A 21491-nucleotide genomic window follows, 5' to 3' on the forward strand; every position below is an offset into this window, starting at 1 on the left:
GTCTAGCCGTACAGGAGGCGCGGCGCTGGGCGCCGCGGCGAAAATTTTGGGGATATTTTGCTCAAAGATGCCAATGCGCCCTAAAGAAATAGTTCTGTTTATTTGAATGACACTGACCTTACAGTTGTGCAATTTTGTTTGCTATGTGCACATTTTGTGCAAACATGCAGACGGTACAAAATACAATTAAAGAAAAGTTCTACTGTTTTGGTGCAATACCATGCAGACACACTAAATAAAAATAATGGACCATACACTTAACATGTGTATCAAAGTGCTTTTTAAAGTTCCTTTTTGGATGGGGGGCTGTTGTGAGATTATTGTGGACAATAGGCATACTGTGATGCGATTAATTCATATATGGTTATTATTAGCCTACTTGCTTGATTTCTTTTTAAATACAGAGGTTATTGGTTGTTTTGGAACATGTATTTCCAAATTTAAAACATAAAAATAAAGCAGCATTTAAAATTCAGAAAAATAAATCTTGTCGGCCTACACTAGCATGCCGTTTGAAAAATAATTCAATAATTGAAATAATACAATGTGTTTTCCCCTTAAAATTACTAAATGCATTTCAAAGACAGTTACAGTGTGCACTTCTGTAAACTTACTGAAAGGTGCCTGGGCCATCACTCTCATGCATGTATCAGACTTTTCTCTGCGCTGTATGAGCCGATAAGTTGTGTTGCCACGGTGATGTGGAGTCTTAAACTAGTCTAGCTTTGCAGAGCACTTCTTTCTGTTCAGCTAAATATCCCCATAGAACCGCACTGCGTTTATTATCGCCACAGGTTAAATGTCGGTTTGCTGCTGCTCGTTTCCCGCGTACATGCCGTAGTCGCGTGCAGCGCGGGACGGTCGCGCGCGCAGAGCCCCCGACACAGAGCAGCTGATAGTCTGAGCAGAGAGAAACGCTTGGAGACATATGTGCACATTTATTTACCGCAAATCACGGCCTTTCGCGCATTTCTGACCATGAAAAATCACACATCGCGCTTGCTAGTACATTAATTGTGCAGCACTAAAAATAAAAAAAATAAAGATTTAATTTTTATTTTTTTTGGTCGGTCAGTAGTCAAGGCGGGGGGCTGGTTTTGCTAAGGCGGCCGCCTTAACTGTAAGGCGCTGGGGGAAACACTGCTATATAACTATCTATAACTCTCTAACTAACTTTTTTCATTCATATTTTTAGTTTTTGCGATTTGTGACGGTGTCCTCGGATAACACACACACCAGGACTGAGCAGGATGAAATGAGCAGCGTCTTCTCTCCCAGTGTTTCCTCCACACATGAAGGAGGAAAGTGTCTGTAAGTCGACCTGAAGTCAGCTCAGCAGGTGAGAATCCTCCCAGAGAAACCTGTAAATGTCTGATCATCAGGATCACTTTAATCACATTGTGCTGTGTCGCTGTTTAACTTGACGGTAGAAATGTTTCTTGATGCTGATTGACTGTTTCTTAATATATATTTGAAATATGCTGTAGACTTTCTCTCTGAGTTAACGAACAATGACTTAAAAACATTCCTGTGTATTATCGTTAGTTTGTTCAGTACAATCAACAGTAGATTGATTGTTATCTGAGCATCATCCGTGAAATATCCAGGGAGTTTCCAAACTGGTCCAACAGGAAGAGAGAAAGTGCATCTATGTTTAACCTTTGTCATCACTTAAAGATTTAAAGACACAGACCTGGATTTTCTCTTGACCTCCATTAATCCCCAAAATGCATTTTGTTCTTCAGGATGTAACAATGGTTCAGTTCAATACAAAATGTGTAAGTTTTTTACAAATGTTTGTAGGGTTTGTATGGAGCAGCACATTTTAATTCTGGAGAATGCTTATTGTCAAAATCAGTTTTTGTCAAAATAAGTGTATCTGCTTCCTGTCTGCACTGAAAGAAAAATCCACTGTTACAGCCTAGGCTCTGTAAACGGGCATGTTGCCAGCTAAAGTTGCCTCCCTTTCTTGTTTGTTTGCATACCTGTTTACAAAGCCTAGGCTGTGTATTAACACTAGATTCTTTCAGCACTGAATTTGACAACATGTGATTTTGGCACTAAGAGTTCACCAGAATTGCTGACTCAACCTTTAATTTTTGGCCATTTGGACATCATTTTACTTTGTGATATTAATGTTACTGCTTCCTGATTTTTTTCTGAGTAATTACCAAGAATATGGTATAAACTAGGGGTGTGAACGTTTACAAAAATTTCTAACCGTGTACACGACGGAATTTTTTTCGTGTACACGGTTAACCGTGACGTCATTGTCCTCGTGCGCCCACCGTCTTGTAGCCGCGCGGGCACACACACATACGCGTTCGCCTTACATGTATTGGCCGTCATTATCGCCCTTCATTAATTTCCTGATAAATATAGCCTATCGCTTTCTACATGTCCACATTTATGAGGGTGAACAGGTGTTATAAAGTTCGGGCTACTTACGCGCGTAATTCACTTCAACCGGGTAACTTTAGTCTTTAGGTTATCTTTCATCACTCGTCCGTTGCTGTTACTCGAGCACGGCGCCTCCCCGTGTGTGTGTGTGTTTGCGATTATACACACAGTCACACACACACGCCGAGGGACAGACAGATTGGGCCGACTAGCTTTTATCATCCCCAAGTAGTTTATTAGTGATGTAAAATCAATAAATGCGTGTCTCCAGAACATATTTAAAAACTTTGAGGAAAAAAAAGAACATTTAAAATTTTTAAGATTTTTTTTTTAAACGGTTTTCGTTTATTGATTTTCCCTAAACGGTTATGATTTACTAAACGGTTAAACGTGTACACGTGTACACGTGCACACCCCTAGTATAAACTGTGTTGATGGGTTAATCCATTATAGGGCTCGTTCCCCCAAACTGTATTATACAGTTTTTTTTTTTTTTTTGTGTGAAAAAAAGTTGCCAAAACGAAAAGAAAAGAGCATGTATACATTTGAGGATACACTATAGAACTATCTATAACTATAACTCTCTAACTAACTTTTTAGTTGTTTGTGACTATTTGAAATTTCTGTGATTATTTTTAGTTTTTGCGGAAAAAAAATTCAGTTTGATTTTTCTCAGTTTCTTTGACTTTTTACCATTTTCGTTTTCGCAACTTTTTAGTTTTTGCGACTTTTTTCCCAAAAAAGCACAAGAAAACGCAGTATTGATTAGGGGTGTGCACGTGTAACCGTTTAGTAAATCATAACCGTTTAGGAAAAATCAATAAACGAAAACCGATTAAAAAAAAATCTTCAAATTTAAAATTTTCTTTTTTTCAAAGTTTTTAAATATGTTCTGGAGACACACATTTATTGATTTTACATCACTAGTAGACCTAAACTAATTGGGGATGATAAAAGCTAGTCTGCCGAATCGGTCTGTCCCTCGGCGAGTGTCTGTGTGAGTGTGTGTATCGGCGCACACACACACACACACACACACACACACACGGGGAGTCGCCGTGCCGGTGCTCGACTCACAGCCACGGAAGAGTGATGAAAGATAACCTAAAGATTAAAGTTACTCGGTTGACGTGAACTAAGCTCGTAAGTAAACCACCTACACTACCTTTAAAAAGACCCTCAAAGAGTGGTTAGTAGCAAGCCAGACCTGTTCTCATGCATAATTTTATTTATTTTTCTCTTCTTTTCTTCCTGATGTAGTTTTGTTTCTTTTGTCTTTTCTAACCGCCTATACTGAATGGGTGTCAGTGTAAAACTGTATTTTAGCTAGTTGTGAATTAACTGTGTAAAATTGTTTCATGTAGCTGTATATTGATGTATTGTATTATGACTTGCCTTAGGACTACGGATGCGAATTAGCATTTATGCTAACTCCGGCATATTTACATTGATGCTTTGCTGACATGTTGATTAATATGCACTGTCCTAATCAAATAAAAAAACTAAACTAAGTAGCCCGAACTTTATAACACCTGTTCAACCTGCATGAACGTGGACATGTAGAAAGCGATAGGCTATATTAATCAGGAAATGAATGAAGCGCGATAATGACGGCGCACATGTCAGGCGAACGTGTGTTTGTGTTTGTGCCATGGACCTATTATAAGAGGTGTGTAAACGAGCGTAGTTCATTTCAACTGTGTGTTTACAGGCGAACGAACGCGTGCGTGCGTGCGCACGCGCGCGCGTGCGTGCGTGCGTGCGTGCGTGCGCGCGCGCCTGCCTACGGGACGGCGGGTGCGCGAAGACAATGACGTCACGGTTAACCGTGTACACGAAAAAAATTCCGTCGTGTACACGGTTAGACATTTCTGTAAACGTTCACACCCCTAGTATTGATACAACGCCTCGATACAGGTTTTTTTTACCTATAGTTAAAAAAGGTGCAAAAAAACGCCCCAACATTTTTGAATTGTTCTTTAATTTAATTTGTTTTTTTTATCCTTTGATGTGAAACATGAGTCAAGGTTCAAGGTGTCTTTGGGGCACTTTACACTGTGAAACGTGACAGTTTTCCAGTTTTAGATTAAAAAAAAAACCCCCGTTCAGACACAATTTATCTGACATCTTCACCCGTACACAAAGTTTTCAGAGGAAACGGGCCGAAATCGCTGAAGTAGCAGTGTAGCAGCAGTGCCAAGCCAATAGTCAGCGGTGACACAGCCTAGTAGATAGCTCTTCCGGTACAATTTGATGCATAAAACCTTACTGTAACCGAAAATTAATGCCACTAACGTTCATAAAGCGGTTGGTGTAAGCTTGGGGTTACACATATTGTAAAAGACAAGCTAATTCTGTCCTCTTATTTCACCGCACTGAACTCTGTAAAAACAGAAGACATGCTGATAGTGAAGGGACTTCGTGAGCGGATACCTTCCTGTTAGGCGTACTTCAAAATAAAAGTCAACTCACGTGTGTCCAGTGAAATGCTATTAATGTTTAGCCAGTGAAATGCTTTTACTGTGAAGCCGTAGCCTTAATGCTCCTTTTGTTGAACAGTAACTTAACCGCTGCACGCTGATAGTGTTTTTTAATGTAGAGAGAGCCGTGTCCCTGCCATATAGAAGTGACACACGTTTATTTAGCTAGAAAAACAGGCAGAGCACAACTCTTTCCCCAGCCAAAGTGGCGGGTGGTCTCAATAACTTACTGCGGTGATCGCTTGGACTAAATTGGCGAGTGTTAGGCTATATTTGAGCCCTGCACGACACTCTCCGCTGATCACAGTGATGGTGCCGTGGAGACACCGTTCATGTTGTCTTCTAACTTTATAACTCGCTTGTGGGTATTTTTGACAGCAAATGTTATAGACTACGCATGTGTGAGGGTGGAGCCGTGACGTCAGCGTTATCAGGGGAAATGGTTTCGGTGTTTACAGGAAACCAAAACTGTTAAGTTTTCCAAAAAATCCTCCCTCGGAGGTGATCTCAAAAATCTGCGGTTTCATGCCTGCGTTTGCGTTTGCGTTTGCTGTTTTCCTGTAAATGATATAGTGCAACCGCAGAATTTTTCTGCGTATGCACCGTTTTGCGTGGCCGTGTAAAGTGCCCCTTTATTATCCCCGAGGGGCAATTTGTTGTACAGCCAGCAGTAGAGAAAGACAGCAAACATATAACATATAAGACAACAAATAACATAAACAGATCACATATTTACATGTGGTCATTTACCAGACTGATGGCAGCAGGCATAAATGTCAAGAGTCAAAAGGATCGTTCTTAAAAAGTGGTATTTCATCATTTAATAATTTCCTGATAATAAACACTTATTACTCACTTATTTAAATTCGATTTTAGTGATTATTATTTTTTATAATAATATACTTATGGAAAATCCATGTTTTTCTAAAACAGCTTAATGCACACATGAATGTCAATAGCCCCATCCAGTGGACTGATACTGGAACTACACCACACTGACTTGAGTTTCTGTGATGTAATTCTATGGAGGAAAGGTGCCACACAATGTAAAGACCAAATGGAAAACGCACAAAATCATCATATTTAATGCCAAATTGATCATAAACAATATAAACACATCTCTTACACACAGGCACAATAGATCAACATTAGCCTCAGGCAGGTAGAGAGGAGGCGGAGACAGACTGGAAACACTCTTCACTTGTTGAACTGGTTTTCACGTAACTTTATTTGTTTTTAGACTTTGACTGTGAAGTTATAAGGGCGTGACGGCATCCTCAGATAACACTAACACACACACACAACAGGATGAAATGAGCAGCGTCTTAATATCTTTTTGAAATATGCTGTATAGTTTCCCTCTGAGTTAAAGATAAGGACTTCAGAAACATTCCAGTGTAGCATTGTTAGTTTATTCAGTGGAATCAACAGTAGATTGATTAAGACATGGCTTTATGCCGCCGTAAATAAAACAAATTAAAATTAAAAATACTCTCAGCAATTCACCATTCATCTAGGAGCTCAAGTAACAAAAAAACCTAAAGAAAAGTTGGCAATACTAACAGAAATACCAGAGTCAGCACTCCATTAAGTCTTAAATACTAACCACATGGTCAGTTCACCATCAATACATTACTGTGTAGTCAACACAAAACCCATTACTTTCAATAATTACATGCGGACTTGGCCATATTAATCATCATCTATGATGATGCCAAAACATCTCAAGATCAAATGAAAAAATAATTTTAAGGAAGAGAGCATCAAACTCAATGCCAAACTGATCACAAACAATATAAACACATATCACACAGGTAGAATAGATCAACATTAGCCTCAGGCAGGAAAAGGAGAGGAGGCGGGGACAGACTGGAAACACTTGGCACTTGTTGAACTGGTTTTCACTTCAAACTGTTGTTGTTAGACGGGGAAGTTATGAGGGTGTGACGGCGTCCTCTAAATTTAAGTTGCAGGCTGTGAAGTAGCTTTGTTGTAAACATTTTTACTTTGTTGTTGTAAGCTTGTGATATTAACCTTCAGTGCATCCTTAAAAAAAATCACACTCTGCCTCCTTCGGCGCTTAAGATGTCACTTTGGATTGATATGTAGATAAAAATAACATGAATGTATTTTTCCACCAATTTTTTTTTATAACTTTCTTTTTCAACTCGAGTCCTCACCATACAAACCATATTCATCTTTATTTTAAGGATTTTAACCCTTTAAATTCCAGTTGTTTTAGAAAAAGTCACTCGTTTTTTTTAATGGAAAAACACAAAATATCAATTAAAAGCTAAATAATTAGTCTGAATTGGATTTTTTGTAGGGGGATTATAAGAGTGTGATAGATGTAAAAAATGTGCAATGAAATTGATTTGAATGCATTTCTATTCTTTTTGCTATTTAAGATTTAAAATGTGCCCTCCATTAAGGGCCATTGTACGTAGGCCTGTCACGATAACAAATTCTTCTGTGCGATTAATTGCACCAGAAATTATTGCGATAAGCGATAATATTGCCGTTTTGAGACCATTTTCAACTAATATAATGATAAAGGCATGATAATGCAAGTACACCCTTTAGAAGATCAATCAACTTTTATTTTTAAAGAACACTGGAACTGGACGTCTGGAAGACATTTAAAATGTCCAGAATAAATTAACAAAACAACCAAAAACAATAAATAAAATTGACTCAGTCTATTTGTTTTTTCCCAAGCTGGGAAAACTGCATCGGGTGATTGCGTTTAAGGTGAAGATTCAGTGTATGTTGTATTGGCGCGTTTGGTTGATATTAGAAAATGCTGTGCTCTCAGCAAGCGCATCATAATTGCGCAGGTCTGAGCAAGACGGCTCCTGCTCAAACAAGGCTATTGTTTTTAAACAAATGCGACATGTCGGCTCGCTCAGGTTAGTTGGTTCGCCCCGGCCGTTGGGTATGAAGCCGATGTGCTACCACACGGCAGCTGTCGCGTTCGGCTTAGACACCAACTTTTTATTCCTCCACATTTTTGTTTTGTTTCTCTCCTCCTCACGGGGCTCTCATGCTGCACTCTGTGTAACGCCAGGGCTCCGCCTCCCACACAGAGACCATGCAAAAAGTGACTGACACGTGACAAGGTGGTTTACTCGTTGTGCCCTCAACTCGGCCTTAAAGGCAGCGCTGCAGGAAAGGCACCATTAAACATCACCGAATGCCCTAACCCTGCGCGCTGCCTTGAAGAATTCAGTTGGGGCAAAAAAAACACCAATCCCGGCGAGAGGGCAGATACACCAGAGTAAAAACGTTTGATATCCAGTCAGTGTCTTTGATAGAGAGAGACACGAGGAAAACAAACAAGCAAATTATCGCAGCTGGCAAAAAATTATCGCTCATTTTAATTTATCGCGCAATTAATTGATTTATTGCATATCGCGACAGGCCTAATTGTACGGCACACAGAATTCTATTAAAACCACACTTTTTGACCCTGCTGCCAAAAGATGAGAGAAACTGATTTTTTTTATTATTCTTTTGGTTCCTTGTACTAATGTCTTGACATTTTCCATTTTTTGTGTTTTTTACTAGTTGTTGCTAATTTCACACATGCCAGTGTTTCAACTACAGGCTAAAATGTAAATTTGCACTCCCTTGCTACTTAGGCCACTGCAGGCCACATGAATAAATTATTTGAGATAACATGCCCTTTCTGGGGTCTTCATAATAGCATAGAGTAGTGTATATGTGTATTTCAACAAATATGTATTTGTGAATATGTGTGCCTGTGTGTGTATCAAATAACAGATAGTGAAATTCACGTAGAAATACAGCTCAATGTAAATCCATGAAAACAGCATGTTTCGATCCCATGGTTAATTGAGGATAAGTTTGTGAATATGGTAATATTACACATTCATCCTGCTCTTATAACTTGAAATCTTATATTTTTATGATTTTTTTCAGATGTTTTATGAATTAAGTCCTGCCTATAGCCTTTACAACTGATAACAATACAAAATGAATCACAGTTCCCTCGTTTCCACTAGGGGTATCTTTGCTCTTCAGGCCTATAAGGATGAAATTCACGCATCAGCTGTAAAATAGTAAAAATGTAAAATTTCAAGGTATAAGAACAGGATGAATGTCTAATATTACCAAATTCATGTATTTAACCTCAATTGACCATGGGATCAACACATGCAGTTGTTATGGATTTACACTGAACTGTTTTTCTCTATGTGAATTTGAGTGTCCGTGTTTGGATAAACACACAGACACGCACACACACTTATTTGTCGAAAAACACATCTATACTATACTATGCCATCACTAAGAATACAGAGAGAGCATTTTAGCTGAAACAATTTATTCATGTGGCCTGCAGTGGCTAGTAGCAGAGGAGAGCAATATTAAATCTCAGCCTGTAATTAAAACCAATGGTATATGAGAGAAAACCGATGCAATTAAAAAAAAAAAAAACACAAAAAATTTAAATTTTCAAGACATTAGTGCAAGGAAATAAAACAAAACAAAAGAAATCTGGTTTCTATCAGCTATTGGCAGAAGGGTCAAAAAATGTCGTTTTAATGGGAGTCAATGAGGGGCTGTTTTGGCCAAGGAGGCTGAGTGTGAGGAAAATTAATATACAGTGCATTATAGTGTAAATTAATGAATTGAGGATACAATTCATAAATTGGTCAGAAAACATTAGCCTTGACCAAATATGAAGCCATTTGCATGAACACAGCCTCAGCAGTTGTGAAATGAAAAACCAAAATGTACCAAAAAGGGCCTAAGATGCACTGAAGGTTAACCTTACCTCGTCCTGATATTGTAGACATCCCAAGCAACCAACACAACCAAGTGGGTTAACTGACATTTATGGATATTTCACTGTTTAAAAAAATAAATAAAAATCAATATTTCAAGATTAACTTTATTATCATTTCAGAGCTGTACTCTCATTCAAAAAATGTAACTGAATGCCGTTAAAAAGGCAGTAATAAAGAAAAATGAAAAGCAAACAATAAAACAGACAATAAAATAATAAAAAACAGACATCAGTCTAAATAAAGTGCTGGATATTCAGGAGTGTCCTTGACAGTTGTCTGGCTGTCAGGCTGTAACCATGTGAATGGTGGTGGTGGGACTGTGTGTTTGGGAGGGGGGGGGAGGAGTGGGAGGGGGCACAGTCCATTCAGGATCTGCAGGGCATGCTCCTGTATCTCCTTCCTGATGGCAGGAGGGAGAACAGGCTGTGAGATGTTTGTGTCCTGTTAGTGACAGTGAACTAATGTGTCCTGTGATGTAAAGCTTGTTGTAATGAATGAACATGTTGTTGTGTTTGTGTGAAGGTGTGGGCTCTGCTATGGATCAGAGTGAGGACACAGAGGAGGGAGTCCCTCCCTCTAAAACCACTCTGGATGGGGAACATGACGGCCAGACCGAAGCTCAGAGGTGACATGAGGATATCTAACTGTCCATGAGTCAAATCACTGCACCATTATTATTCACACTCAGAGCTTTGTGTGTGTGTTGTGTTCATAATACATTTATTATTCTACCAGTTTCCATCAGAAACCAGACTCTCCTGAACCTGAACCCAGCTGTGTCTCCTATAAGAGTCACCAATCGTTTCGTGGTCTGATTAATTTTAAAGGACGACAACCGTCTACGGCGAGAAGGTTAACTCACTTACATGTTCTTGTACAGACTAGAATGAACTTTTAGTACATTGACATGTTTTGACTGCAGTTACTAAAACGTTTTTGTAATCTGTGCTATTAAAAAAATAATCGTGAAGTTCCTAATATAACATCTTCAAGCTGCTCAGTGTAACTACTGTGTTCTGGGTGCAGAGCAGATGATTTACTGTGTCCTATGTGTTTCTATCAGGAGGAAGCTGGAACGAACACACCCCAGCTGTTTGTCCTTTAAGAGTGACCAATCGTTTCGTGGTCTCATTAATTTTAAAGGACGACAACCGTCTGCGGCAGAAAGGTTAACTCACTTACATGTTCTTGTACAGTTGTGCTCATAAGTTTACATACCCTGGGAGAATTTAAGATTTCTTGGCCATTCTTCAGAGAATATGAATGATAACACAAAAGCCTTTCTGCCACTCATGGTTAATGGTTGGGTGAAGCTATTTATTGGCAAACAACTGTGTTTACTCTTTTTTAAATCAAAATGACTAGAAAAGTACTCAAATGACCCTGATCAAAAGTTTACATACCCCAGTGACTTTGACCTGATAAAATGCACAAAAGTTGACACAAACAGGTTTGATTGGCTACTCAAGGTTCCCATCATCACCTGTGACCTGTATGTCTGAAATTTCTGTGTGTGTATAAAAGATCAGTGAGTTTCTGGGCTTCTGACAGACCATTGCATCTTTCATCCAGTGTTGCACAGACGTTTCTGGACTATGAGTCATGGGGAAAGCAAAATAATTGTCAAAAGATCTGCGAGAAAAGGTAATTGAACTGCATATAACAGGAAAGGGGTATAAAAAGATATCCAAGGAATTGAGAATGCCAATCAGCAGTGTTCAAACACTGATTAAATAGTGGAAAATGAGAGATTCAGTTGAAACCAAACCACGGTCAGGAAGACCAGGAAAGATTTCAGCCACATCTGCCAGGAAAATTGTTCGAGATGCAAAGAAAAATCCTCAAATAACTTTAGCTGAAATACAGGACTCTCTGAAAAATTGTGGTGTGGCTGTTTCAAGATGCACAATAAGGAGGCACTTGAAGAAAAATGGGCTGCATGGTCGAGCCGCCAGAAGAAAGCCATTTCTGCGCAAATGTCACAAAGTATCCCACTTACATTACGCCAAACAGTACAGAGACAAGCCTCAAAACTTCTGGAACAAAGTAATATGGAGTGATGAGACCAAAATTGAACTGTTTGGCCACAACCATAAACGTTACGTTTGAAGAGGAGTCAACAAGGCCTATGATGAAAGGAACACCATTCCTATTGTGAAACATGGAGGTGGGTCACTGATGTTTTGGGGATGTGTGAGCTAGAAAGGCACAGGAAACTTGGCCAAAATTGATGGCAAGATGAATGCAGCATGTTATCAGAAAATATTGGAGGAAAATTTGCACTCGTCAGCCCGGAAACTGCGCATGGGACGTTTTTGGACATTCCAACATGACAATGACCCAAAACACAAGGCCAAGTCGACCTGTCATTGGCTACAGCAGAACAAAGTGAAGGTTCTGGAGTGGCCATCTCAATCTCCTGACCTCAATATCATTGAGCCACTCTGGGGAGATCTCAAACGTGCAGTTCATGCAAGACAGCCCAAGAACTTACAGGAACTGGAGGCTTTTTGCCAAGAAGAATGGGCAGCTTTGCCATCTGAGAAAATAAAGAACCTCATCCACAACTACCACAAAAGACTTCAAGCTGTCATTGATGTTAAAGGGGGCAATACACGGTATTAACAACTGGGGTATGTAAACTTTTGATCAGGGTCATTTGGGTACTTTCTTTTGTCATTTTGATTTAAAAAGGGTAAACACAGTTGTTGGCCAATAAATAGCTTCACCCAACCATTAACCATGAGTGGCAGAAAGATTTTTGTGTTATCATTCATATTCTCTGAAGAATGGCCAAGAAATCATAAATTCTCCCAGGGTATGTAAACTTATGAGCACAACTGTATATACAGACTAGAATGAACTTTTAGTACCTTGACATGTTTCAACTGAAGTTACTAAAAAGTTTTTGTAATCTGTGCTATTAAAAAAAGAATCATGAAGTTCCTAATATTCTCACATCTTCAAGCTGCTCAGTGTAACTACTGTGTTCTGGGTGCAGAGCAGATGATTTACTGTGTCCTATGTGTTTCTATCAGGAGGAAGCTGGAACGAACACACCCCAGCTGTTTGTCCTTTAAGAGTGACCAATCGTTTCGTGGTCTCATTAATTTTAAAGGACGACGACCGTCTGCGGCAGAAAGGTTAACTCAATTACATGTTCTTGTATACAGACTAGAATTAACTTTTAGTACCTTGACATGTTTCAACTGAAGTTACTAAAAAGTTTTTGTAATCTGTGCTATTAAAAAAAGAATCATGAAGTTTCCTAAAGGCCCTGGCAACCCACAGACATAAATATATTACATTAATGTTAGGTTTCTCTATAAGCTATTTAAAATTATCCGATTAAAAATAAATATTATAAAATTTCATCTAAAAAACTGCTTTTTTGCTGTCTAGAACATTTTGCAGGGTGGTGTGGGCGTGGCCAATAACGTTCTGTAAGGGAACGTTCTCTCAGTCACGGCGCTGAGCAGGTTTAGCCCAGTTCAGACCAAAGATTCACCACACAACGAGACGCAAACTTGACAATGCTGCACATGCTCAACGAGCCTGACTGGCAGTTCACACTGCTGCACCGGCTGCGACGGTAGCTGGTTTCCCTAGCAACGGTGAATGCTCTGGCACAGCTGAGAGCTGCGAGCTCAGCATCACTTGCAGAAAGTAACTTATTATTATTACTAGAGTATTTGCGCGTGCGTTGCGCTCGCTCTACCTCTAGTGTGTCAGGAGTTTGATTAAGATTCCATTTATTGTCATCGCACATGTACAATGGAATCTATAGCCACTCCTCTCAGTGTACGCAAACTATGAAGTGTGAGATAAAAGCACAAAATAAAGTAGACCCAACCACACATAGGTGAACTGGTAACATTGTATTGCACAGGGTAATATCACCTAGCTGTGATGCTGTAGTGAAAGTTCAGTGATTTTATAGCACGTGAATATATATGGTTTAGTGCGGTTGTGCAAGTTACCAGGTGGCAATAAGTACAAAAGGTTCAAATAAGAGATGATGAAATATACAATAAATACATTTTTAAGTAGTGCAAAATGTAAGGCAGTATAACACATTACAAATTAAAATGTGCAATATGATGAACATTATTTACAATATGTGCAATATGCAGTAAACTGAGGAAAGTTAAAGTGTACATTATATGTGTATTTTAATGTTCTGAGTTTAAATAGGTGCAGAGTCCAGGAGTCTTTGGCGCAAATGGGAGGGGGTTTAAAATCAAGAATTTGTGGGGGCAGAGGGGAGGGAAGGAAGAGAGGGGAGATAGTGGAGCTTCCTGAAAGGCTGGTGGAGGCTGTTTACCAGGCTGGTGTAGCCTATGGAGGCTCTGGTACCTTCTCCCAGATGGCAGGAGATTTCAGAGGCTGTGTGAGGAGTGACTGAGGTCACCCACAATGCTGGTTGCTTTAGGGGGGAGTTTATGTCACCTTTATTGATGGTAACAGCAAATGCCAAGCGAAGGGGGAACTGTCTGCGGACCACTGTAAAGGGGAACTCCTGGGCCCTGTCATGATGCGGTATCCTTGGAAGGAATACCCGGAATCCCCTGTTAGGGCCGACTGCGACTTTGCACTCCACTGCCCTGTCCATCATTTGGACCACTGTGAGTCTGGTCCCATTTCTGAGGCTGCATCCAGGGCCAGCCTGGAGGTTCCTCAGCAGCTTGTGTCCCTTCAGGGACCGTCCACATTTTTTGCAGCATTTAACAGGTGGTTGGTTCATCTCCTGTGCATAACACATTGTTGCGGTTGTTATTACTTTGATCTGTGAGCGTGTTCTTTTGTGATAATGACAGTTGAACACGTTTGTGTCATTGGAAGGAGATTTGCACAATTGTTAATGAAAGGAGAAACATTCAATAACCTCAAATCATATTTACCATGTTAGTGGCAGGGCATCAGTAGGTAAAAAGAGCAGCTCCAAGCTGACTTTCAGCAATGTGTAGACTTGAATAAAAAAAAGAGAGATGGTGTGTGTGTGTGTGAGAGAGAGAGGCACTGGTCAGACACAATGTAGGCCAAGTAAAGGAGCATAATAGTATATTACATGTAGTCAATGCAATGGGCTTGTAATAGGGGTGTGAACGTTTACAAACATTTCTAAACAGTTACATGGCTGCAAATGTTAACCGTTTGATATGGGGGGGAGGGGGGGTCGACGTATTATTTTTTTGCCGATGCTGTTGGAGTGACTTAAAAAGAAAAAAAGTTTTAGTTTATTGATTTGTCCTAAACGGTTACACTGGTGCGACTCACCTGCTTTTATAGTAGTATGATTAGGCCTATATAGGTTTGCAATTAGTTGTAGGCTATTTTTTCCCTCCGCAACCGCAACCTATTTAATTGAAAGAGGTGTCAGTGTCACAATGAAAATATATAAAAATATGTCTCATATTTATTGTTATCTCTTATTAGTTTATTTCCCATTTAACTTGCAAAAAAATCCGCTATCTATTTTAGGCATATGCATTTTTAAAATCAGATTTTTTCTGAGGATAGGAGTGGGAATAGAGAGGGAGAGAGAGTGAGAGAGAGAGAGAAAACGGAGTCTGATTATGTTTCTCATCACGTGAGCTGATGCGATATGCAGTTTGAATTAAGAGCACAAGGAGTAAACTCGTAAAATATAAAAAAGGTCAATCAAATTAGTACAAACCAGCCGGCCAGTTGGATCCTAAGCATGCAGGCTAACGTTGTCCAGACGGATCACCCGCTGTTGAAGTAGCCTACGCTACAGGCATAGCCACAGAAACATATTCCCAGTACGGAGTGCTAACAAAGAAAGAGCTCTGCCTGCACTTAAATAATAACTCGCTCCATTGATAAAAAAAAAATGCATCATCAATGCAATATTGTTACATGCAGCGGTGACACATGCCCTAGGCTATTGGGCCTATTATATGAACGGGTTTCCCCCTGGGAATAGGTCGTAAAAAGTCGGGTCTGACCGTTACCAGAGCGATCATTCAGCTTCAGGGCTTGTGTCCAACTTGTGTTTAGGCTATTAATTTATTTTCGGGTGGAGCACGAGCTGCACACTCAGATGCGGCCGGGACAGAGGTGTGTGCGCTTGGATATAGAATGATGAGTCGAGAGGACTTTTACACACCAACACTGCCTCCGTAATGTTCAGATTTAATCATTCGCATCAAAGCCCTGATAATAAGAATGAGAGGCTTTATTTAAACGTTGTCAATGCGCAGGTGGTGATTATAGGCTATTAACTGTGTCGGCTGTAGACTGAAACTAACGGAGCGAGGCGGTTGTTTCACTTTGCAGTTAGTCACGCAGTCAGTTTGGACTGGAGACATGTCTCTGTGTATCAGGTCTTGTGTTCTGTTGCAGAGCAGATGATTTACTATGCCTCACACTCAGAGCTTTGTGTGTGCGTGTGTTGTGTTCATAATACATTTATTATTCTACCAGTTTCCATCAGAAACCAGACTCTCCTGAACCTGGACCCAGCTGTGTCTCCTATAAGAGTGACCATTCGTTCCGTGGTCTCATTAATTTTGATGGACAACAACCGTCTGCGGAAGAAAGGTTAACTCACTTAAATAATCTTTATAATTTTATGCGGTAAAACCATGGAATGAGCTTCCAGAAGAAGTGGTGAGGTTGCCTTCAGTAAACTCTTTAAAGAATAGGTTTTATACATTTTGTTTATCAACGTTAATTTTTAAAGCTGATTCGAAATGTATTCATGAAATTTGTATAATTTATTATTGATCAAATGTATGGGATTTATGAAATTGTTCTGATTTCAACGTTTTATATTATATTATAATTCCTGCACCTTCTCTCTCTGCCCCAAGTAGCCCCCAGCTCTGTTCCGCCGACACCGGGCCAGTTGCCCCTGGAGTGTTACCCAAACCCCAGACATGATGTGAGCTAATTCTTCATTTCTCCACAGATTCGACCAGGAGATCTCAGATGTTTCCTGTGATCGGTCTGACGAGCAGCATCAAACAGACCTGGACTCCACATTTATGGTCTGCAAATATACAACAACTACCTTCCATATTTTCTGTTTACAATAATATCTGTGCTTTACTTTTTAGACCAGTGGACTGTCAGTCTGTCACACATGGATCTGAGGTTTGCTTATTGCTTATTTATTTTATTTCCATTCTGTTGTTCATATAATATTCTGTTCCAGCTGCTGGAGGAAAATATCGTCACTTTTGTGAAGAATGAGCTGAAGAAGATAAAGAGGTTTCTGAGTCCAGATTACCCAGAATGCTTAGCGAGACAGAGGGAGGATGAGGAGGTGTTGGACGGTGAGGAAGAGGAGCAGGGGAGGAGCAGCAGAGAAGCATTTCAGAAGATCACAGTGAACGTCCTGAGGAGAATGAAGCAAGAGGAGTTGGCTGACCTTCTACAAAGCAGTAAGAGAATTTCTCTAAAACTTCAGCATGATGGTGAAATGGGACATTTACTTAAGTCTCAAGAGATTGATTGGGAAAATGTGTGTATGCATTCATATTTGCATTATAAATTATAATCACTCATTGATCTAATTACTACTGTGTTTATACAGGAAGTCATTCTAGAGTGTGTCAGCGTGAACTAAAGTCTAACCTGAAGAAGAAGTTCCAGTGTGTGTTTGAGGGGATCGCTAAAGCAGGAAACCCAACCCTTCTGAATCAGATCTACACAGAGCTCTACATCACAGAGGGAGGGACTGGAGAGGTCAATGCTGAACATGAGGTCAGACAGATTGAAACATCGTCCTGGAAAACAGACAGACCAGAAACAACAATCAGACAACAAGACATCTTTAAAGCCTCACCTGGAAGAGATGAACCAATCAGAACAGTGATGACAAAGGGAGTGGCTGGCGTTGGGAAAACAGTCTTAACTCAGAAGTTCACTCTGGACTGGGCTGAAGACAAAACCAACCAGGATATACAGTTCACATTTCCATTTACTTTCAGAGAGCTGAATGTGTTGAAAGAGAAAAAGTTCAGCTTGGTGGAACTTGTTCATCACTTCTTTACCGAAACCAAAGCAGCAGGAATCTGCAGCTTTGAAGAGTTCCAGGTTGTGTTCATCTTTGACGGTCTGGATGAGTGTCGACTTCCTCTGGACTTCCACAACACTGAGATCCTGACTGATGTTACAGAGTCGACCTCAGTGGATGTGCTGCTGACAAACCTCATCAGGGGGAAACTGCTTCCCTCTGCTCGCCTCTGGATAACCACACGACCTGCAGCAGCCAATCAGATCCCTCCTGACTGTGTTGGCATGGTTACAGAGGTCAGAGGGTTCACTGACCAACAGAAGGAGGACTACTTCAGGAAGAGATTCAAAGATGAGGAGCAGGCCAACAGAATCATCTCCCACATAAAGTCATCACGAAGCCTCCACATCATGTGCCACATCCCAGTCTTCTGCTGGATCACTGCTACAGTTCTGGAGGATGTGTTGAAGAGAGGAGGGGGAGGAGACCTGCCCAAGACCCTGACTGAGATGTACATCTACTTCCTGGTGGTTCAGGCCAAACTGAAGAACATCAAGTATGATGGAGGAGCTGAAACAGATCCACACTGGAGTCCAGAGAGCAGAAAGATGATCGAGTCTCTTGGAAAACTGGCTTTTGAGCAGCTGCAGAAAGGAAACCTGATCTTCTATGAATCAGACCTGACAGAGTGTGGCATTGATATCACAGCAGCCTCAGTGGTTTCGGGAGTGTTCACACAGATCTTTAAAGAGGAGGGAGGACTGTACCAGGACAAGGTGTTCAGCTTCATCCATCTGAGCGTTCAGGAGTTTCTGGCTGCTCTTCATGTCCATCTGACATTCATCAACTCTGGAGTCAATCTCATGTCTGAACAAAAAACATCCTGGCAGTCCAAAGTCTTCAGAGACAAAGTTAATCTAAAACCTCTCCACCAGAGTGCTGTGAACAAGGCCTTACAGAGTCCAAATGGACACCTGGACTTGTTCCTCCGCTTCCTCCTGGGTCTCTCACTGCAGACCAATCAGAATCTCCTCAGAGGTCTGCTGACACAGGCAGGAATAAGTAGATCCAACACCAACAGGAAAACAGTAAAGTACATCAAGAAGAAGCTCAGTGAGGATCTGTCTTCAGAGAAAAGCATCAATCTGTTCCACTGTCTGAATGAACTGAATGATCATTCTCTAGTGGAGGAGATCCAACGGGCCCTGAGTTCAGGAAGTCTCTCCACAGATAAACTGTCTCCTGCTCAGTGGTCAGCTCTGGTCTTCATCTTACTGTCATCAGAACAAGATTTGGACGTGTTTGACCTGAAGAAATACTCTGCTTCGGAGGAGGCTTTTCTGAGGCTGCTGCCAGTGGTCAAAGCCTCCAACAAAGCTCTGTAGGTGGACAAGTTAAGAATGTCAATAGTAGGGATGGGGTGTAAAACCGAGTTCCATTAAAGACTTGGTTAATCTTTCTTCAAAATCTGAAAATCAATCAAATATTAGCTTATCGATACTGCTATCAGTACGTCACATCATTTAAATCAACCAATCCTTTCAATGTGTATCATCATTTCCTTTATTTAACCTTGAAAGATCAATTGAGGGGTGGTGACCCTCTTTTACAATGACGTTGAGTCAACAGATACACAATATACAATAAAAATACACAACAATCTTACAAAGAGACAACAACAATGAAAACATTCAGATCAATTGAATGAAGCAGAACAATAGCCTGATTAAAACAGTTACAAGTGGAGTGGGGCTGATTCAAAGTAATACGTTTAAATTGGTTAACAGTTACGAGTGTACTTATTTTAATTTGATGTTGTAGGCCAGGGGTGGCCAACCAGTCAGAGACTAAGAGCCACATTTTTTACTGTGTTACTGCAAAGAGCCACATCGTACACACGGGTACACATGAACATCCCCCCATCCCTTCCTCATACACGTACACACACACACACACACACACACACACACACACACAGACCTCTGCTCAGTCAGATTTACTGTAAATGTCACAACCAAAATGATAATGCAGTAACGGCCTTAACTATGTTTCACCCGTTTCAGTTGAATTTTGTATTATTATTATTTTTTAAATAAATAATGCTTGTGCATGCTACCAGGCCCAGGGGCACAAGGGCTCAAGGGGGCCCTAAGCTAAGGTACTGATAACTTTACATGTCTTATAGTCAAAGAGCTCAGTCACTCATGTCAATAAAAGGTTCCAAAAAGGAATAGCCTAAATATAAGGAAATAAATCATCATGGGCCCCTCAACTAGTAGGGGAGAAATACAAAAGCAATTGTAAAGTAACAGCATTATTAGCTCTGTCTTAGGGGCTTCATGAGGGGCCGTTAAGGCCCCCACACATACAGGAATAAACTTTCTATGTGTAAATGCTATACTGTTCATAAAAAGTAGCTATCCACCCTTTATCTGTTGAAATGGGTCTCTCCATCATAGAACATGGGTCTGCAGACCAATCTGCTGTTTTTGCAGTTGCAGAGTAAAGGATGCTGCTTGCTTAAGAAAAATCAGAAAAATAATGTTCCTTCTGCAGTTCAAGATTTGATTTAGCCTCTAAATTTTCCTCTCTAAGTGCATCAGATTGATGCATTTTACTTTAAAACGGTACACATTTTCTTCCAATGCCCCCTGACCCCCCCAACAAGGACCAGGGTCCCTCCCACAGTGTCCCAAAATCATCTGGGAAACACTGACTTTCTTAATATGTTTTTTGCCAATAATTGTATGTATCTGTGCGGAAAAGTCAGTGTAACTGACTGGATAGGTAGGAGTGGGGGGGCCCTTTGAGAGTCTTGGTCCAGGGGCCTATTATCTCATAATCCGTCTAAGAACCAACTGGATTCCACAATCTTTTTAATTTTCGCATTATTTATTAAAAAAAAACAAAAAAAAACGGGGGGCCCCACACTAGGACTTGAAATGGGCCCCCAGATCGTTAAGGCTGCCCCTGTGATAATGACAGAACTGGACTCCTACAGTACTAAGACGACAGGCCAGTCATTTTCAACAATGAACATTGTGTGCACTGCCTCACACACAAACTCTCAGTTCAACCAAGTCCATTAACAAAAATATAACAATTTACATTAGCGTTTTACTCTTACTATGCATGTTGCTTAGTGGGACTTACTTTTAGCATGGAGTGAGCTGAAGTGGCGCTGAAGATTTGAAGCCTTGAAATGCGCTAATGACGCCTGGCATATAAGGAAGAATGGCTTGGTATAACGTTCAACAAAAAATATAAACTCTCCCACTCTGTTTCGGAGCAAACTTGACACAAATTGTTTACTCACGGAAAACCTCCCTCCAAGGGCGACTGTGGCTCAGTTGGTAGAGCGGGTCGGCTGATGATCAAAGGGTTGGAGGTTCGATCCCTGCCCTGCCACCTGTGTCATAGTTGTTGTGTCCTTGGGCAAGACACTTCACCCACCTTGCCTCGTGTGAATGTCGATAGTTAGCCTGCTATCGGTGTGTGAATTGTAACTTGGGAAAGGAAAACAGGTCTCCCTTGTAAAAGAGTCTTCGGTCTCAATGGGATTTACCTGTATAAATAAGGTAAAGCTGAGCGGGCAGTTTTAGGTTGCGTCCACACCAAACGTTTGCGAACGTTATGTTGCGTCCTCAATTAAACATTTGCGAACAGGCATACACATACACATTAACAAAATAAAAAATGAAATAATAAACAACATGTAAAACGAACGTAAGAGCCGCATGAAACGTTTGCGAACATGCACACACATAGGCCCACACAAAAAAAAAGTATATAAAAAAAATAAAAATAAAATTATAA

The 21491-nt window shown here is 40.4% G+C and overlaps 1 protein-coding gene across 1 annotated transcript in view; it reads left to right on the forward strand.

Moving 5' to 3' along the window:
- The window catches only part of LOC307253475 (NACHT, LRR and PYD domains-containing protein 3-like), a 36930-nt gene that overhangs the window by 1957 nt on the left and 13482 nt on the right, over positions 1-21491 (forward strand). Inside the window, exons 2-10 of the mRNA XM_080031555.1 lie at positions 1196-1339; positions 10214-10316; positions 10427-10543; positions 10755-10859; positions 12730-12834; positions 16139-16255; positions 16626-16704; positions 16872-17100; positions 17253-19056. Of these exons, the coding sequence (XP_079887681.1) occupies positions 10228-10316; positions 10427-10543; positions 10755-10859; positions 12730-12834; positions 16139-16255; positions 16626-16704; positions 16872-17100; positions 17253-19056 (2645 nt within the window). The 5' untranslated portion in view covers positions 1196-1339; positions 10214-10227. The remainder of the gene's footprint in view (positions 1-1195; positions 1340-10213; positions 10317-10426; positions 10544-10754; positions 10860-12729; positions 12835-16138; positions 16256-16625; positions 16705-16871; positions 17101-17252; positions 19057-21491) is intronic.

The sequence above is a fragment of the Ammodytes marinus genome (genome assembly GCF_949987685.1).
Source record: "Ammodytes marinus genome assembly, chromosome: 1".
NCBI lineage: Eukaryota > Metazoa > Chordata > Actinopteri > Uranoscopiformes > Ammodytidae > Ammodytes > Ammodytes marinus.